The sequence below is a fragment of the Rhinatrema bivittatum genome, chromosome 1 (genome assembly GCF_901001135.1).
Source record: "Rhinatrema bivittatum chromosome 1, aRhiBiv1.1, whole genome shotgun sequence".
In the NCBI taxonomy this organism is placed as follows: domain Eukaryota; kingdom Metazoa; phylum Chordata; class Amphibia; order Gymnophiona; family Rhinatrematidae; genus Rhinatrema; species Rhinatrema bivittatum.
Genome location: NC_042615.1, coordinates 568,983,961 through 569,004,300, shown reverse-complemented (window position 1 = coordinate 569,004,300; position 20,340 = coordinate 568,983,961). Strand labels below are relative to the sequence as shown.

At 42.9% G+C, this 20,340-nt stretch overlaps 1 protein-coding gene across 4 annotated transcripts in view; it reads left to right on the top strand.

The window, feature by feature from the left end:
- Positions 1 to 20,340, top strand: part of FANCC (FA complementation group C) — a 566,530-nt gene that overhangs the window by 387,663 nt on the left and 158,527 nt on the right. For all 4 annotated transcript variants that reach the window (XM_029617560.1, XM_029617551.1, XM_029617542.1 and 1 more), the window contains one exon: positions 1,828 to 1,984. In XM_029617560.1, the coding sequence (XP_029473420.1) occupies positions 1,828 to 1,984 (157 nt within the window). The remainder of the gene's footprint in view (positions 1 to 1,827; positions 1,985 to 20,340) is intronic.

Below are 20,340 nucleotides of genomic sequence, written 5' to 3'. Positions count from 1 at the left end.
ACCCTTTTCCTCCAGCCCTATAATCATCTGAGCAAGTAAGGCATTTTATTGGCAGGATGGGGAAAGGAGAGGAGGTTGTGGTGGAATGCGATGCCATGGGCTAAAAAAAAATCTTTCTTTAAAATTGCTCTCCCTTGCCAGCTCCCGGTCATGGCTTGAATGGAGGGGGGAATAGTGTTGCTCTTTTATCACAAAACATTTTTTTTTAAATTCCCTTGTTATAAGCCACATGAGACAGTAGTTATCGCTGGGTGTTTGCAAGCTGAGAATGGAAAGCACCACGTGCAGTTGTGGCTCTGAAGTTGGGGAGATGCTGACAGCTGAGCTGTCAGGGCACAGTATGCAGGTGGCAGAGTGTCTTGTGCGGAGACTTGCAAGCATGGGAATGATTTTCTCCTGGAATCAGAGTGCCACAAGACGTGCTGCACAGGATGCGGAGGCAGAAGCAGCTATAGGAAAAAAAAAAATAGATCTGCTTGGGGTCAGAGGAGGGCAGCTGGGAAGGGATGCAGGCCTTTGGAGGAGAGGGAATAACAAATCGAGAGGCGAGCGAGCCTGCCGATGAAAGGAAGGCTAAAATGCCAAGGAGGGATGAAGAATGTGAAACAGTGAAAGGATGGGTGCACCAAGCTGCAGAGGAGAGGAGCAGGCTGAGGAGGAGTGAGGAGGAATGTGCTGGAGAGTATTGGAATTGGGAGAGGAAAAGGGGAGCAGAGCAGGCAGAAGGGTATTAAACCCCCCTGCCCCAAATATAATAATCTAAGTATTTTGATGCAGGAGTGGGGAAAAAAAAAAGTGCAGCGGTAGTAAAGAAGGGAGGAAGAAGAGGATAAAATTGGGAGAGAAAGAAGAGATTAGCATATGAACTTAACAGTGGTTGAGGACAGGCGAGATTGAAGGGGGTGAGTCTGTAGTGTGAATGGGCTGTGGGTGGGAGGGAGGGAGGAGAGGAAAGAGGAGACTGGTGAGGATGAGCTGAGATTTAGGAGGATGACTGGTGCTTCTCTAGCTTTTCTTTTGGCCACGAGTATTTCCCGTATCCACATTACCTACTCTTCTCTGGACGTTTAAATACTAATGACCCATTGTGTTTTGTTTTTGTTTTGTTTTTCATTTTTGCAGGGGTCGCTATAATTTGTATTAAATTCAGCACCCCAATCATTTTCCAAAGTTGGCTGTATGGTCATAATATGAAGCTCCAAAGGGGTAGGCTTGGGAAGAAAGCTAGGACATAGGTTTTTCACAGAGAGGTGGATGCCCAGAATGCTCTCCCGAAAGCACCAGAACAGTAACCACCTTCATAAAAGCATGGGCAAAGAGAATGGTAAAGAAGCACTGGGGTAACTTGCATGGAGTGGCAGTTACCATCCTAAAAGTTACACAGGGGGGGAGTGTGTGTGTGTGTGTGTTGGTTCCATGTGGGAATGTATATGCGCATCTACTCAAAGCGAGTCTTTATGGGCTGTTTTGGTCTTTATCTGCTGTCATTTACTGTGTTACTGTGAAAAGGTTCCTCTTAAGGTCTAAAACTTTTAATTCTTACAAATTCTGCCAGGAGTATGTAAATTTATGAGCACAACTGTATTTTATGGATCAGACTATATAATATGTTTCACTCAATGTTAACGAATGCAAGCTTTCTAAATTGCTAAGGACCTCTCTGGGCTCGAGGAAGGTAGAGTCCTGAGAGTTTAATATTTTAAACTGTTTTGTCCTGGGCTGGGGCTGAAGAGGGGCTCAGATCCCCCATGTTGTTGTTTTTTTTTTTGTTTTTGTTTTTTTAATTTTGGGCACACTAACATCGATCTGTCTTCCTATTTTCTCAAGGAAGAAAATTGATCTGTCGAAGTCAGCTGTACTCTGCCTGTGGCTCCGTCATCTTCCCAGTCTTGAAAAAGCAGCACTGCATCTCTTTGAAAGGTTAATTTCTCTTCAGGACCAGTCCCTGGGAGACATGGAATGTATTATAAAAGATTCATTGCTGGTAAGTTCTGTAGTTCAGTAATACCTTGATTGATTGAAAGCACAAAAGAGAGAGAAAATGGGGGTTTGCAGAACAATGAAAATTTAGAAACAAAATCTAATTTAGTTGAGAGAATCTGTTAAATGAAAACCAGTTACTACTGCTTGTCATTATGTATGAGTATATTAGTAACTAATGATGCCTGTCGTTATGTAGGAGTACATTAGTAAGTAGTTTACTAAACAACTTTTCTTTTCTTTTTTTTTGGCCCGGTAGTCCCCGCCTGCTCCTTTGTGTGCAAATTTATCCCATGCATATTCTTTGTAGATATCCCTAAAATTCAACTGGCTGTGGGGTCTCCAGGGCAGGTTTGGGAAGCCGTGTTCTAGAATATATCCTATTCAGCCCCATGGTTTTATCCACCTTCAGTTTTGGGTTGGTTTTTTTTTTTTTAATTTATTTTATTTTTATTTAAAGATTCTTTGCTGGGGGGTTTACAATAACATAATAAAAACAAGCAGCAAACAACAAACAGCAGCTTAGCAAATCATAAAACGAGACAGTAAAAAATGAGGCAGGGCATTAGATCAAGAAGTTTGGAGAAAGCCAGTTCATAAACCGGGAAAGGGAGTGAGTGGTATGAACAAGCCTCCAGAGGACACCGGCTGCTGTGAGCTAAACCAAAAAAAAATAAGTTGCTGTGCTGAGCCTGGCTCCCCAGAGGCCCTGGGAAGGAGTTCCTTCAAATGAGGGTTTGCTAGAACATATGAGATCTGCATCCATGGCAAGCGCATCCCTTCCATCTTCCTCTTAGCATGGCAGCCTTAAGGGGAGGACTCAGTCCCCAGAGCTCCCTGACTGGGAGTCTCATCCCAGACTTCATGCTAAGAGAAGCAAGCTTGAGGGGATCAGTGGGGAGGGGTCCAGAGCGATGGAGAAAGGGGAAAACTTAAGCCTTAAACTTAAGGAGTAATGCCCAGATCAGCTCTGTCTCATCTCCTTACTGAGAGATGCAAGCTTTGGGGGAGGGGAGTGGGAGGGGGGGGGGGGGGTGTCAGGGAGGAGGCCAGAGAGGCAGGAGGTAGAGAAGAGGAAAACGTAAGTCCTACTTACATGCTTGGCCAGTTTATTTTTATTTTGGTATTTTTGCTGTGTTTCATCCAAGTTCTGATCAATAGAAAAGCAAGCTGGGGTGATTGTTTCCTCTCTGCTCTGTGGAGAGAGGGACAGAGAGAAGTGGGTGTATGTGTGGTGAGGTGTGATCCGTTTATCTCTCTGTGTATGGTGGTGAGGGGTGTGTCACTCTTTGGGCCCTTCTGTGTACAGAATGTCTGCCTCTGTGTTTGTCTGATGTGGTCTGTCAGTCTACATGGTATGATCTGTTTGCCTGTGTCTGCGTCTGGATGTGGTATTTCTGAGTGGGGTGTGTGTCTCTATATGATTAAAGAGTTCTGTGTTTCTCTGTTTGATTGTGGTGCGGTATTGTATCTGCCTCTTTGTCTCTGTCTGGGTGTGAGGTGTCTGGGTCTCATTCTCTTTCTCCTTGTCTGTACGCTGTGGCCAGTGATCTCTCTGTATAAGGTGATATGGTATTTCTATCTGTTTTGGTGTGATGTGTCTCTTTGGTCCTGTCTGCTTATGTCTCTCTCTCTCTCTCTCTCTCTCTCTCTCTCTCTGTCTGGTGTGGTCTGTCTGGGTATGCGTTTGTATGTCCCTCTCTCTCTCATTGTGGGATTTCTGTTTCTCTCTTTGTATGACTGTGTTGTGGTTTATCCGTCTCTCTCTCTCTCTCTCTCTCTCTCTCTCTCTCTCTGTGAGTAGGTGTGGAGTATCTGTCTCTGTGTCTGCAAGTGGGGGTGTCTGTCTCTGTGTCTGGGTATGCTATTTCTGTGCTTCTCTGTCTTTGGGTGTGTGGGGAATCTGTTTGGGTGTGATGTGTCTGAGTGTGTCTTCCTGTCGGGGTGGTAGTATGTCTTTATCTCTGTGTTTGCCTAGCTCTGTGTGCCTGGTGTGTCTGTGCCTGTCCCTCACCCTTTTTGAGTATTGTGTGTCTGTCTACCTTTCTATGCCTGTCTCGATGTGGTGTGATGTCTGTATGTTGTGTGTGTCTGCTCCTTTTCAGCACTTGAAGAGAATAAAAACTGGGCCCTTGACTTGCCAGCTGCCAGTGTGTGGTTGTCTTCTACTTGGTAAATGGTTCAACAGCTGATTGGTTAGTTAGAGACTGACATCAGACCGAGAATCCAGTGTATCCTGTGTGTGTATATATAATATATAATATGTGTGCGCATGTGCGTATATATATAAATTTAATGTAACTCAACTTGTTGGGGAGCCCCTCCAATCAATTGTGTAGATCAGTAGTTCCCAAACCTGTCCTGGAGTACACCCCCAGCCAGTCGGGTTTTCAGGATATCCACAATGAGTATGCATGAGATAAATTTGAATGCACTGCCTCCATAGCATGCAAATTTTATTTCATGCATATTCATTGTGGTTATCCTGAAAACCTCACTGGTTGGGGGTCCCCCAGGACAGGTTTGGGAACTTCTGGTGTAGAAGGAAAGGTAGCCAAGGTAAAAACAGTTTGGGCACTCCTGTTCCAGTGTCATACAGAGACACACTTTCACATATGGTGTGATATCTACCCCACGGCCATTCATCCTCTTGCCAGTAATTAGTGGTCCCTCTCTAATCTCTTCTTCAGTGAACATTTATATTTGTTTAGTATTTCTGCTTTTTCCTTGCCTCTCCTCCCCCCCTCCACACACACATTTCTCCTTTTCTATCTTAAAGTTCCTCTTCTGCCCTTTCTCCTTTCACTAGCATGCATGAAAAAAATTCTTGTCATCTTGCTTTATCTGTGCAGCTATTTTTCCCTTCCAATCACACATTAAACATAGATGTTACTTTCCCACTTACATAGAAATGTAGACCCATGACAGCAGAAAAAGACCATGGGAAAAGTATTAAAAAAAAATATCAGTTTAGATGGGATATTCAGCAGCATGGCTATGCAACTGAATATCCCCGGCTAAATTGCTACTTAGCCAGATAAGTATTACCCGGCTAAGTTTAGACCTGCTATTGAGCGGATCTAACTTAGCCAGATATCTTAACTGGCTAAGGCTCAATACAGCTACTTAGATAACTTATCTGGCTAAGTAGCACCGCACCATTACGCCCATTGCCCACCCCAAGTCACTTAGCCAGTTAAGTGACTTATCCAACTAAGTGACAGCCGATGCATATACAATATGGCCTCAAGATGTCCTATCTAGTCTGCCCATCCACACAACTGCTTAGCTCTACAAACCCTCAGAAAATCTTTTGTGCTTGTCCCTTATTTTCTTCAATTCAGATACTGTCCTGCTCTCCACCACCTCTGCTGGGAGGCTGTTACGTGCATCCGTAACCCTTTCTGTGAAGAAATACTTCCATAGATTATTTATTCATTTATTTATTTGTCTCCTGGTGCCAGGCTCTAGGTGATTTACAAGGTTACATACTTAATTCAAAAAAGTAGAAATAAATCAACATTTAGAAAATTACAACTTTTAAAATAAATTTGACATATAAAATGACAAAATAAGACATACCATAAAAAATGGAAATTTCCTAGCATGTAGACAGATGGACTCAGGGCCAATGGGTTTATGCTCCCCTGCCAGCAGATGGAGAAGGAGCAAGCTGACGTCACAGTATATATAACCCTGCGGTGACCCCAGCCTACCAGTATTCTCCGTCTCCAGCAGATGGTGGACGTGCATCTCCCTATGGGGATTGCTTCGAGCTTTTTCAAAGGAGAAATTTGAAATTCTAAATTAAGGAAAAAAAAGCCCCGCTCTCGTTCAGTGATAACTAAAGGTCCCTGCCCCCCAGTTGAGAATCTCTGAGGTGATTTCCATGGTCCCTCAGAGGTGTGCCTTAGTCCCAGTAGCTGGGTTTCCTGGCATGGACTTAGCTGCTAGAAAGGCAGCAAGTGCAGGAGGCTGCGCGTGATGGTGATGACAGGTGCCCTCTCACCCCGCAGCGGAGATCATCTCTGTACTCAGCCGGTAAGTGCTGAGCTCAGGTAAGGTTTAAAAAAAAAAGAAAAGTTTTACCTTTGAATCAGAGACAGTTAGAGGGGTTTCAGGACTTCGTCCGGTCTCCAAGTTTGACGCACCTTACTGATGTTAATTCCTGCTGCCATTGAGGTTTGGGGAACTGGCAGCCTGGCGGGTTGAGTGGCCCCTGGTGGGCTAGGTTCCCCCACTTCAGCTTTTTTTCTTGCACGCTGTGTGGTAGGCTGCAGCGGTGTTTTTTGTGCGCTCATGTGCATGCTCTGCTACCTTCTACAAGCAGTTAGTATGCGCAGTGCATCGGCTCTGCGCATGTGTTGAGCGCACGGTTTTTGGGTGCACATTTTACATGCACGAATTTTACATTGTTCACATGCTTAGGTTGTGCATGTGCCTTGCCGCACTTTCTTCTAGGTGCTTATTTTTTGTGTGCATTTTCCTTTTGAGCGTGAGCCGTTCAGACACACGTTTACTGCCGCGATGGCACCGGTAAGCAAGAAGCCTTAGTGATTTCCTATTTGTGTGCCTGTCATATTAGGGCTTCTCAGCCTGACCTAGCTTCTAACCAATATCAGTGCTGCTCAAGGAGAGTTGGCAGCCTGATTCCTCCCATTCTGATGATAGTTTGGTCACGGCGTTGACTAGGGGGACTCCGGACCTTGGTTCTCCCTTGACTGGCTCCTCCAGAGGCGAGGGCAGTTCTGTGGGACCCGCTCTAGTTCCTTCTGGGCTTGGTCTGGACCTGGCTGCTTTTTCTTGGGTGGAATTCAAGGCTTGCAAACTTTTCTTTAGGCACAGCCAGTGGCTCCTCCTTCTTCCAGTCCTATGCTTAGGTGCCAGAACTTTCCTTGGCTTCCTGCGGGAATTCCTGACAGGAATCTGGATGGCACTGATGATCCTGATTCCCTGGAAGATGGGGAAATTCCTCCAGGGAACTATATCGAACTATGTTGCAATTATTTCATAGAGATGAACTGCTGCTCCTGATTTCCCAGACCTTGAAACAGCTGTGTGTCCCTGGTTCGGATGCCATGTCTGAGCTGAGGAAGAATCCCATTTTGGTTTCCTTATGTAAAGTCTCTTGTTTTTTCCCTGTGATGAATGCCAGTCAATAATTGATCGATCTGGAATGGGATGCTCCAGAGGCAAATTCTAAAAAGGGGGGGGGGCAGACATTGAAAAGCCTATACCCCCTGGATCTGGCTGTGAGAGAGCTTTTGCGTTTTCCCAAAGTGGATGCACTGATATGTGCCGTCTCTAAGCAGATGACTATCCCATCGAGAGAGGAGCGGTCTTGAAGGATGTACATGATAGAAGGATTGAGGCTATTCTTTTTTTTTTTTTTTTGTAATTTAAAGTTTTATTTTAACCATAAAGAACAATAACCAACCTTTGATATCCATACATCAAACATACATTATAAAGTAGCAGCTGTTAACTTACAGCCTTCCAACAATGTCATATAGCGATCTTACAGTCCCATGTCCCTCCTTCCCACCCACCCCCAACCCAGGTCAATTGACATAGTAATATAACTTAAAAGCTATTGTTTTTCATACTACAAAGAATGAGTGTGGCAGAAGAAAATGTACCAAAAACATATAACTTGTCAGCTACAGTGATGTATCTGGTCGTACCCCAACGGATGATTGTTCTTATAAATCAAAAAGAAAAAAAAGTGTTGAGGGGGACAGATCCAAGATGGCCGCTCGGTAGACCAGCTTGGTGTCTGCTCTCTCAGGCAGAATTAAAATTGTGTAAATTTCTTGCTAAACCTTTTCCCTGATGGGGAGGAAACGTAAGCCAAGGGGGGAACCTTACCCTGCGGCCCCTTTAACAACGTCCGTCTCTGGCCCGATGGAAGCACATGTCGTGCGCAGCGACATTAGACCAGGACTTCAGCTGCTGGAGAGTGAGGGAGGGGAAATGGAGCTCCCCTCTCTCCCTGACTCGTTATCTCCACTCAGTCCCACTGAAGGAACGCCACTGGATAACCCTGCTGTTATAAGTTTTGCCTCGGAGTTGAGGGAGACGCCACTAGACCGAAGAGCCGAAGGGCGGAGCCCTGCAGGGTCCGACGGGGCAGCGATTGCAGCAGTGACCCCAGAAGTTTCATCAGGGCAGCCCGGTATTGGAGGAGATACATTGCTGGAGAACCCCTGTTAGAATATCTACTGTGGTAAGACCTGCAGTTTTCTCATTTGAAACTATCTGGGAAACTATAGTGGAAATGAGAATTTCTATACTACAACAAATGCTTCCTATGAATGTTAAAGAGCTGGAGGACAAGATTAAAGTATTGGCTAACTCCAATATAGAATTGAAACAACAAGTATCATCTAACAGAGATCAGATAAATGGAATTCAACAAGTTCAGTCGGTAATAAGAGAGAGGAAAAATATATCTTTGAAAATGGAAAATTTGGAGAGCATGATAAAAAATAGAAACCTGAGATTTATAAATTTTCCTCAAGTACCTTTAAACCCGCCAAGGGAATTATTTAATAGAAACATAGAAACATAGAAATGACGGCAGAAGAAGACCAAATGGCCCATCCAGTCTGCCCAGCAAGCTTCACACATTTTTTTCTCTCATACTTATCTGTTTCTCTTAGCTCTTGGTTCTATTTCCCTTGCGCCCCCACCATTAATGCAGAGAGCGGTGATGGAGCTGCATCCAAGTGAAATATCTAGCTTGATTAGTTAGAGGTAGTAGGGGTAGTAACCGCCGCAATAAGCAAGCTACACCCATGCCCATTTGTTTTTACCCAGATTATGTTATACAGCCCTTATTGGTTGTTTATCTTCTCCCCTGCCGTTGAAGCAGAGAGCCATGCTGGATATGCGTCGAGAGTGAAGTATCAGGTACATTTGGTTTGGGGTAGTAACCGCCGTAACAAGCCAGCTACTCATAACTCATGGAAATACTACAAGTTGCAGAAAATGCAATTCCACCAATTTCAAAGATCTTTTTACCTGCCAAAGTCAAGAAGACTGGGAGAACAAAATGGAGGAATAATACCTTTAGTACCAGTTTCTGAACAGACTTTGAATATTTCGACGATTTTGGAGACCTCTGATACCACCAATTTAGCGGTTCCTGCGACGCTGATAGTGACTTTAGCACTTGAGCCGGATAAAGACTGATTAATGAGAATGTGCTTTAGGCACAGGAATGATTCATTTCTAGGATGCAACGTTAGAGTATTCCCTGATGTCTCACGTGAGACTCAAAAGAGGAGGAAGGCTTTCCTCCTATTGAGGCCACAGGTCTTGCAGATTGGGGGTGTCTTTCTTAAAATTTCCATGCAAGTGCATTGTAAAGTATGTTAATAATACTTATGCTTCCCGAGCCGCAGGGGTATTTCTGTATTGTGCCCTGTCTCTAAAGTTGAGTTGTGTAAGGAGTGCATAGTTGTATTTTGTGGTTTATATTTATAATAAAAACAGATTAACCATACTTATATTTTCTATGACCCTCTGCAATTGACACAGTTTCAAATAGGGAAATCTCCTGTGACACCAGTAGGAACCAGTTTAAATATATCCAGTTCCTCATAAAAGTAATAGGGTTGCTGTAATACTACTGAGGATTTCTTTGTTTGTTTAAAATATTGCTTTAGGTTGAGATAATTCCTTCCCCCACTATTAAGGACTTTATTTTCAGAGAGAAATTATAGATTCTGTTGAAAATTTCCTGCAATGTAATGGGGTTACACTCTCTGTATTTCCGTTCAAGACTTGTATCTTGTAATTATTGTAAAATGCATAAAGCTAAAATAAAAAAGAATAAAGAATAAAACATGCTAAAAAAAAATAAAAACAACCATTGTGCTTCTGTGTTTTTTTTTCCATCTTCGTTCACGTCTCGCCAACGCCTGAGGGCCTCCGTTGCTCATACATTTTCCAGATTTTATGAAATTTAACTAGCTTGTCCTGTCTCGTGGCTGTCAGTTTATTGAGATAGTAAACATGCTCTAACTTCCGTAAAACGTCTTCCAGACCCGGGCATTCCACTTGTTCCATGTTGCAGCCAGAAGTAAGCGAATAGCAAGAATCACTTGAGTAGCAAAGATCTGTTGATATTTGTCCAGGGGCAAAGTTGGAAACGAAAGTAAGCAGCTTTTAATATTTTTAGCTATCAATGTGTCCAGTATGTCGGAGAGATAGCAAAAAAGAGTCCCATAATTTAACAACAACGGGGCACGAACACCACGTATGAAGGAACGTCCCATCCCCCTCCCCCCCCCTCCCCCACATCGTCTCCAACATTTAATAGCCAATTTGGGGTTCATCTTACTCAATTTATAAGGTGTTAAATACCATCTATGTTATAGTTTATAGCTGTTCTCCATAAGCATAGCAGAAACTGAACTTTTCTTAATACCATTGAAACATGTGTCCCATTCAGATTCAACTAAAGAAACCCCTAGGTCACCTTCCCATGCTCTAATGTGATTAGGAATATTTTTATCTAATCATACCAAGAGTAAATATATTTTGGAAATCAACTTCTTAGGCTTGCCAGACGTAAAGCAGAGTCCTTCAAATAATGATCTGTCTAGTGTCAAGTGGGTCTTAGTAGCCAGTGATGTCATGCAGTGACTAATTTTTTATATATGCATAAATATCAGAGATGGGTACTTGATATTTATCCCAAAAAGTGGCAAAGCTCATTATGTGCCCTTGCTCCCATAACTGGCCTAGATATCATGTGCCATGCTCTTCCCTTCTGTGAAACCTTCCTGGGGTGAGCCCTGGTGGAAATTGTTTGTTGTTGCATATAGGCGTACCCTGATATAGCAGCTGGTCTTTCCTCAGGTAGCCCTTCCATCTACTCCAAATCTTGAACGTTAAGATGGAGTATACGGGGATCGTATTTTCTCAGTTATCCGACTAGCCCTGGGAAGCCACATCTGCCCAGCCAGATCTACCCCACCAGCCAGTGTTTGTTCAATGTCTACCCAAGGCTTTACGGGTTCCCTCATGTGCCATTCAACTGTGGCCCTCAACTGTGCAGCTGTGAAATACTTTACAACATGCGGCACCCCCATGCCACCTTGAGCCTTGGGTTGGCATAATATTTGGCTAGCTATTCGTGGTGGCCTGCGCTTCCATATGAAGCCAAAGATACGCCTCTGCATAAGTTTCAATAAGCTGTTGGGAATGTCTACAGGGAGTGTCTGAAATAAATTATAGCAACCTAGGGAGGACATTCATTTTAATAGCTATTCTCCCCAGTGTTATAGAAGGCACCAATAACTCCAGCATTCTAATTTTATACTCAACGAACACAATCGTTGAGTATAGTTTTATGAGAATAACTTTCGAACTCAGCCTTATGTATAATCATTGGTCATTAAAAGTTCATTCTTTAAGATTTTTTTTAGAAATTGAGCCACATCCCCTTATTTGTGCAAATTAACTGTAGTCTATACGTTCACTTTTCTTCGCCACATCACTTATCTTAAAGCTATTTGATGATGAAAGCCTTCTGCTCCAAGATAGCTCTGCCCAGTAACTCTGCCCGACACGGGACCGTGTTTCGCATTTAACGATCCTTTTTCAAGGGCTTAAATCATATTGCATATTGTATAGAATTAGAATGCTGGACTTATTAGTACCTTCTATAACACTAGTCACATATTTACCAACGGTCCAATTGTGAATATTTTAAGGTTACCATGGTCAGTTAAGTGATTGTCAGGTATTCTCCCCATCCAGGATAGCCTAAAATTATGCCAGATTTAGTTTGAGGCTATTCTTAAACAAGCCTTTGAGGCAGTGGCGATGACTTTACAGATTGCTTCCTGTTGAGCCCTAGTGGTGCGTTCTTGCCTGCTTCTCTCTCAGGAGGTTGATGAGTCTGGAAGGAATTCCAGAGTGGTTATGGAGCCTGCTGCTGCCTTTTTACCGTGTTTCCCCGATAGTAAGACACCCCTGATAGTAAGACGTAGTGGGAATTTAGGGGGGTCGGCTAATGTAAGACATCCCCCGAAAGTAAGACGTAGTAAAAAAATTATTTTTAAATACCTGTCGCAGGGCCGCGTGGGTCCAGGCGGCTGGCGGCGGGAGCCGGGTGGTCGCGTGTTACCGTAAATCTAGGCCGCGGGCGGGTGGGCGCTTGTTCCAGGCGGCGGCGGCGGCGGGGGGGGGGCGGGTGGACGCGCGGTAAAATCTAGGCCGCGGGCGGGTGGGGCGCTTGTTCCAGGCGGCGGCGGCGGGGCGGGTGGACGCGCGTTAAATCTAGGCCGCGGGCGGGTGGGCGCTTGTTCCAGGCGGCGGGTGGACGCGCGTTAGTTCGAGACGGCCGGCGGGCGGCGGGTGGTCGCGTGTTAAATCTAGGCCGGGTCGCACAGGCGCGCATTCATTCACTGCCGGTGGGGCAGCCCCCACCGGCAGTGAATGAATGCGCGCCTGTGCGACCCCTGCGATTCGATGCTCAAGGCAGTCACATGCCGTGACGTCACGGCATGTGACTGCCTTGAGCATCGAATCGCAGGGGTCGCATTCATTCACTGCCGGTGGGGGCTGCCCCACCGGCAGTGAATGAATGCGCGCCTGTGCGACCCGGCCTAGATTTAACACGCGGCCGCCCGCCGGCCGTCTCGAACTAACGCGCGTCCACCCGCCCGCGGCCTAGATTTAACACGCGACCACCCGGCTCCCGCCGGCCGCCTGGACCCACGCGGCCCTCCGACAGGTATTTAAAAAATTCGACTGTTTTTCCAATATAAGACATACCCTGAAAGTAAGACATAGTGGGACTTTTGGGGGTAAAAAGAAAGTAAGACGCTGTCTTATATTCGGGGAAACACGGTAGCAGACATAGGCTGTGATTTGGTCCGTACCTCGGCCAGAGGAGTGGATTCATTGATAGCAGCCAGACATCAACTCCGGTTGTGAAATTGGTCCTGATGCAGTATCCAAAGTTAATCTTACCAAGATGCCCCTTAAAGGCTCGCTCTTGTTTGGGAGTGCATTGGAGAAACTGGCCAATAAGTGGGGCGAGTCTCCGGTTCCTCAGTTGCCATGGGATAAGAAGCAGTTACAGCTCCCCTTTGGTATAAGAGGTCATCTCCGGGGTTCCAGGGCGGTTTTGTCCCTACAGAGGGTCGACCTTTCATTGGACTCTGCCTTTCAGTAGATCTCAGTCCTTTCGTCCACGACAGCCCAAGAGAAGAGCGGGCTCGGATGGCGGGTCTTTCTGAGCTTCCCAATGAAGGTTTGCTGACCCACCTTCTGGAACAATCCCACCTTTTCTTCATTAGCATCTACATATGCCTCCCCTTCTTCTCTGACTCTCATAATGCCATGTTTGTACTTCCTCCTATCACTGACATCTTAAAAAAAAATCTTGCCTCCTATTGTACTGCATTTGCTATTTTTTCATCTGTGAATTTCCAATGTCGTCTTAGCGTGTTGGAAACCTTTTCAAGTCCTTTTGCTGGAACTGTATCTGGGGCAGACTTCAATGCCTCTTTGCAGTACAGACGTTGTACTGCATTGAATTCTGCTCCAGATACAGTTCCAGCAAAGAGACTTGAAAAGGTTTCCAACACATTAAGAAGACATTAGAAATTCACAGATGATTTTGCTGCATTTGGCAAGCAGTTAATTAACAGTTGAAGTCTTGAGACACTGAATTGGCAAATCGACATATAAAGAATCAACAATAAGAGATCGAGTCCTCTTCACTAAATACAGTCCATGGTATCAACGCAAGAATAGCTATGAACAATATTTTCCCCTGAGGAAGCCTATACAGCAAAACGGAGGCCTTTGTAGGGACAGAGGGAATACAGGATATAGCAGAAGTAGAACAGAAACTAAGAAACATCATTAGAACAGCAGTCCTGTGAAGCAATTACAAAGTATCCTTTCTTGTGGACTGTGATTCAGCTATATCCCCTTTTTAATGAAGGTATCTTCCATGTTACTCATTTGCAAGTCACAAAGTATCTTTCTTGAAGGCCAGCTCTATTGCAAGTGTGTGTCATTGTTTTATTACAAGCACTTTATATATATTTTGACAATGTTTTATGTCGTTATATATACATGTTATAAATGCATAACATTACAGAGAGTTTAGAACGATGTGAATGAGGAATGATTGACCAGGGCAATTGATAAATATATGTTATTGTGAAAATTTTATTTTTTTGAATAGTTTTGATATTTTTTGCCATTATGTATTAAAGCTTGCAACATTAATCATCTTTCAAATCATTTAAAACATTAGTGGTGTTACTTACCTTATTTTAGGGTTTAGGGTTCTCTGATATATATATTTAATATTTTCATCAGTACTTGTGCAGGGAATTGTTGGCAGCTATGTGTGTAATTTGAAGGTATGCAGCATAAATGGGAATTATCTTCAGACAACAGATTTATTATAAACGTGCCTAGATTTACAGCTCTCTGTAGCACCAGTATTAGTACCATTGGAATGATTTTTGGAAAGTCTTTAATGCAGCTGTGCAGTAAAATTTCCCTATGTGTTTATATTTTTTTTCTTTTTTTGGCAGAGTGTGTGTAAGCAATTATGACATTTGCCGGGTATGACCTCTCAGTGAACCATATGGGTTCAGATAATTCTAATGCAAAATGGGGAACCAGAAATCTTTATTGATTGATTTAGACCAGGTTCTCCACTGGCAGTCCAAATGATAAGTAACAAACAAAATTTAAAAAAAATAACACTTGTTGTGACTAAGTTTTTAGCACAGGTAACTTGAATAGCCTGCTTCATAATTGCATCATTTATCACAGTGCATTGCCTTGAATCAACAGCTTGATGGGCCCAAGTTAAATATTGTAAGAGATCTGTAGAACAGATAGTGTACCACCACTGTGCTTTAAGAAGGAAGAAACATGATATCCTCTCCTCTATGTTTGGATTGTGGGTGTAATTAAAGTGTGATGGTCCAGTAACTTGTATTTTATATGGTGTGCGGTTAATTATGTTTCCGTCCCTTGGGATAAACCAGAGTTAGTAGTGGAAATTCCGTAGTTTCTAAAATGAAAAGGCAAGATAAAAGTGAGGCGCAAGTCCACACAGTGAAGTAACTTATCTACACAACAGTTCTGTGACCTTCCCAGGATCAGAGAGACCCTGCATTTTCCAGTATGATTTTTTAAAAAGGAGTTGTTAGGCAAACCAATACTATAAAATTCAATTTACCTTCACATTAGACACTGTTTTTCAGATACACATCAGCTTTATATACTTAAAAGGCTTGATTCCCTAACTTTCTTCCCCATAGAGAGAAAAGCCTTTGTGAATCAGGCACAAAATCTATGGTCTCTTTGTATTCCTGCATGCAAAATCTCCCAGGCAAATGTTAAACTGGATTCATGTACACGTATGACCAGCTCAGGTCTGATTCTCAGCATATTTTTCTCATTAGCTTATTTGATTTTTGCATTAATAACTCAATGTATATTATCATACAGACTTGTTTTCTTGGTTGTACAACCACTTATGGGGCAATTTTAAAATTGCCTGCATTTAAGACAGTCTGTGTATACTTTTATCTGTGGGCTTTGTACCAGTTTTCAGAGTGAAAGCACATGCAAAACAAAATGCTTCACAGCTAGTATTAGATGCCACTATTATTTAACTTTACTCCACATCCAAAAATACATGGCATTAACATGCCATAGTCCATATTGTTAGCACATTTTTATTTTGGAAAGGCGATCTAAGAAATAAAATGAACTAAAACTAAACTCTGTGATTGGTTTGGTGAAGGTTTTCACTGTCTCTTAACTAATTTTTTTTTCATCTCAGTCTTGCAAACTGGCGTAGTTTTACAATGAGCCCCATTGGCCATTTGTTCTGTTGGGCTTGGAGATTTTACCCCTAGTTTCATCAAAATGCTGCTATTTTGCATGGATAACACCTGCGATAAGAAAAAGGGGTGTGGTTTTGATACTTTTAGAATTATCGCATCCTGTGATACTTGCGCATTGCTACTTGCGAAGTGCCAAGACAGGCATTTACACTGTGGGGGTGGAGGGAGAGAGAGACTGAGACACTCTTTATAGGGCCTTCATAGTAGTGAACTATTTATATCACTATAAGGGGGCCAACTAGTAACTTGAGGTGAGGTTTTGGTGGTGGTGTAGGGTTTTGGAACCAGTTTTACATGCACAGTGAGATGTACGAACAGCACAGTAGACCTCAATGAAGATTTGATATCATTTGGAGTGAGGAAAGCCACACAAAGATGAGATTTCTTCAATGTTCTTTCACTCTAGCTTGATGGAACGCTGGTAGAGTCCATCATGCTCATCTTTGTATGACTTTACTCATTCCAAATGATGACAAATCTTCACTGAGGTCTACTGTCGTGTTTGTACGTCTCATTCTCCATAACACATTTTGATGAATGACCCTGTTGTTGTGCTAGACACAGACCAAAAAAGGGGGCCGAGTACTACCACTCAAAGTATAGTGATATATGAAAACAATTTCATAAAAATTGTACGACAAAAGATTCTCAAATTTTCACACAATACAATATCCAAAAACTTTTAAGGAATTCTAAGTATTGAAATCGTGCACATCTCAAAAGTTGAAGCTTGCATCAATGTGTTATAATCATTGGGCCCCCCCTCCCCTCCATGGACATTGTCTTTTTGAGATCCATATTCAAAAGCATTTAGTAGAATAGCTCAGACGTTAGCCTGGTAAATTAATATTTGGGAACTTATCTGGCTAAATTCTAGCCGGCTAATAAGATAGCCGGCTAGAATTTAGCCTAACAGGGTCATTTATCAAAATGCGTTAGGGCACTATTGCGCATGTTAGGGCCCTAATGCCTGCGATAACACCTTAATGCTCGTGATAAATACCACATCACGCAATGCGTATATAAATTTAAAATTAGTATTTGAGTGGGAGGAGTTTGGACGGAGTAAATGGAAGAGTAAAAGAAGAGTAGATTTGTACCATGTTCTCTTTACCTAGCTGCAGTCAAGCTAGATAGAGAATAAATGGTACTCTTTTATCTTTTATCACTCCAAATCGCATTAAAGGGAGGAGGAATAGCCTAGTGGTTAGAGCACTGGACCAAGGTTCAAGTCCCGCAATCACTCCTTGTGACCTTGGGCAAGTCACTTTACCCTACATTGCCTCAGGTACAAACTTAGATTGTAAGCCCTCTGGGGATAGAGAAATACCTACAGTACCTGAATGTAAACCGGTATGATATCTCAATTGAGATGAATGTCGGTATATAAAAATAATAAATAAATAAATAAATAAATCTTCACTGATGACAACAGTGCTGTTCGTCCATATTACTGTGCATGTAAAACTCCCCCCAAAACTCACCCCACCCCACAAACTTCACCCCGAGTTACTAGAGCCCCCTCTTACAGTGGTATAAATAGTTAACTTTTTTGTGAGACTCTACAAAGGCGCTCTCTCTTCTCTCTCCAGCAACCCAAACCGCTATTCATGATGATAACCTTTTCAACTGGCTAATGCAGCTGCAGTAGATTACTCAGTGTGCGATGTGAAAATAACATGCGGTGAGATAAATGTATTGCACGCACAATGCAGTATCAGGAAAACTAGCCTATCCACGCTCCATTTTTTTAAATCATGGGCACTGTTTTCACTATTTTTATAGCGAAATGATGAATCTAGGTCTAAGTTAGAGGCATTCAGGGATCATAACTGGGAGGAGCTGAGATAGCCAGCTAAATTAGCCAGTTATCTCTGGCTGCACGATTGAATAAACCTCCAAAGTTAGGAAGATCATTTTCCAAAGCAATCATTTAGACGTTTCTGGACTACATAATTCAAACATTCACAGTACACTGAGATTAAAAACTTCTTGAGATTTGGCCAGTTGCTACAAACCAATGCCAAATTGCAGTGGAATACTTAACTGACTTCAAGGATATAGACAAACAGGTCAGGGAAAAGTTCAAAAAATACCTAACATAGGCCCTTGTTTTCAAATAGATCTGCATCAAAGCAACAGAATCCTTATCACATCACATCAAACAACTTTAGCATGAAAAATCTACACACATATATCTAAATGTAAACCAGCATCCACCCTGGCTGTTTTTAAAATGGTAAAATACCAATCCTAGAACATTACACAGTGTTTCAACAAGCCTTCCCTTAATTCAGGCCCATCTCAGCTATAGTCATATACCAATGCCCTCTATTCAATGCTCTCCATTATCGATATTGTAAATGATTTGTTGTTGTTATAGTTACCGAGTTATCTTCTGCTATTGGCTCCTCTTCTGCCCAGTTCCATTACCCCTGTTTTATTGTAACTTTTGCCTTCCTCTATGTTCATGTTAACGTTTAACCCTTTGTTTCTTGTAAACCGATATGATATGATCTGTATTATGAATGTCGGTATAAAAAAGCACTAAATAAATAATAAAATGATCCAACCAATCAGATCTTCAGTATTCAAAGTATCATGAAGTGGGAAACAGGGACAAATCTTCACATTAACAAGGCCCCACCCACATGAAGTCATGAACCCCACAAATCAAATGGCAGAAATAGAATCTCTTACTATTGCGGTATGCCTCCAGTAGCTAGTAAATGACAGTAGATAAAGATCAAAAATAGTTCAACCAGTTTAGGAATATGCATCCCAACACCAACTCAGTCGTCCTCAAGTCATGCATAGAATGTCTCATCTAGCAACATAGCAAAAAAAACCCAAAAAACCATATACCATTATTGATACAGTAAAAAAAAAAAAAAACCCAAAAAAAGAAAATATAAGAAAGCCAGTTTATTTCAATTAATGTACATATATAAACCTGAAGACCACACAGTGTTTAAATGAAAAAACAGTGTTCTAAATTGGAGGGATGTCTTTCACAATCACTCCCTGCCATTCAGCACGGGCATAATCAATCACACATAGTCAATCTTCAAAAGAATGCACCTTACACAAACAGTGTTCCAAGATTGGAACCACCAGTCACCAATGTTTTAGACAACTCTTCTGTTCAGTCAGCTGGGTCTTCAACAAGTTTCACCTGTCACTTTTCTTGACAAATAAGGAGATCTACAAAAAAAAAAAAAAGTTAGAAACAAAAACAGACAAATAAAAGTTAAGAAAACATTTGAGTAATAATAAAATGGAGTCATAATGAATAAAATTATAAAACATAATATAGCCTCTGAAATAAATACAGTACCTTCTAAAACATTTGAAGTAAAGGCTCTTAAGAACAGCAAAGTCTTCAAATTTTCCCAAATTTAATAAACTCTTTCTCCCATCTAAGCATACCGTATTTTTCGCTCCATAAGACGCACTTTTTTTCCCCCAAAAGTGGGGGGGAAATGTATGTGCGTCTTATGGAGCGAATATAAAAAAAAAAACAAACAAAAATCTAACAAACCCCCCCCGACTCCCCCAAGACCTGCCGACTTAATTTCCTACAACCCCCCCACCCTCCTGACCTGCCGACTTAATTTCCTACAACCCCCCACCCTCCTGACCCCCCCCAAGACCTGCCGACTTAATTTCCTACAACCCCCCCCACCCTCCTGACCCCCCCAGACCTGCCAAACGTCCCTGGTGGTCCAGCGGGGGTCCAGGAGCGGTCCGGGAACGATCTCCTGGGCGTGAGCTGTCGGCTGCCAGTAAACAAAATGGCGCCGACGGCCCTTTGCCCTCACTATGTCACTGGGATCGACCGCTGCTATTGGTCGGTCTCAGTGACATAGTGAGGGCAAAGGGCTGTCGGCGCCATTTTGATTACTGGCAGCCGACGGCCCAAGCCCAGGACACCGCTCCTGGACCCCCGCTGGACCACCAGGGATGTTTGGCAGGTCTTGGGGGGGTCAGGAGGGTGGGGGGTTGTAGGAAATTAAGTCGGCAGGTCTTGGGGGGTCAGGAGGGTGGGGGTTGTTAATTTAAAGGGTTGGGATGGGGGGTTTTTTTGGGAGGAGGGGTTCCCAGAGAAAGAAAAGTTTCTGATCTGGGGAGTGGACCGAAATGGCCCTCCCCAGACCCGAAAACAAAATGGGGAGAAAAAAAAAAGCTATGCACTCCCCTAATTTGCTCCATAAGACGCCCAGACGCAGAGCCGGTTTAGCACAATTTTTTTTTTTTTTTATTTTCCCCATCTGAATCCTAGGTGCGTCTTATGGTCAGGTGCGTCTTATGGAGCGAAAAATACGGTAAGTGGTAAAGAATTCCAGAGCAAAGGACATAGACATACAATCAGTCATCTCCTGACATATATATTTCTTACTGTAGAAGGGGTTCAATACATAATTGGATAAAAAGAATAAGTGCCACAAGATCAGTG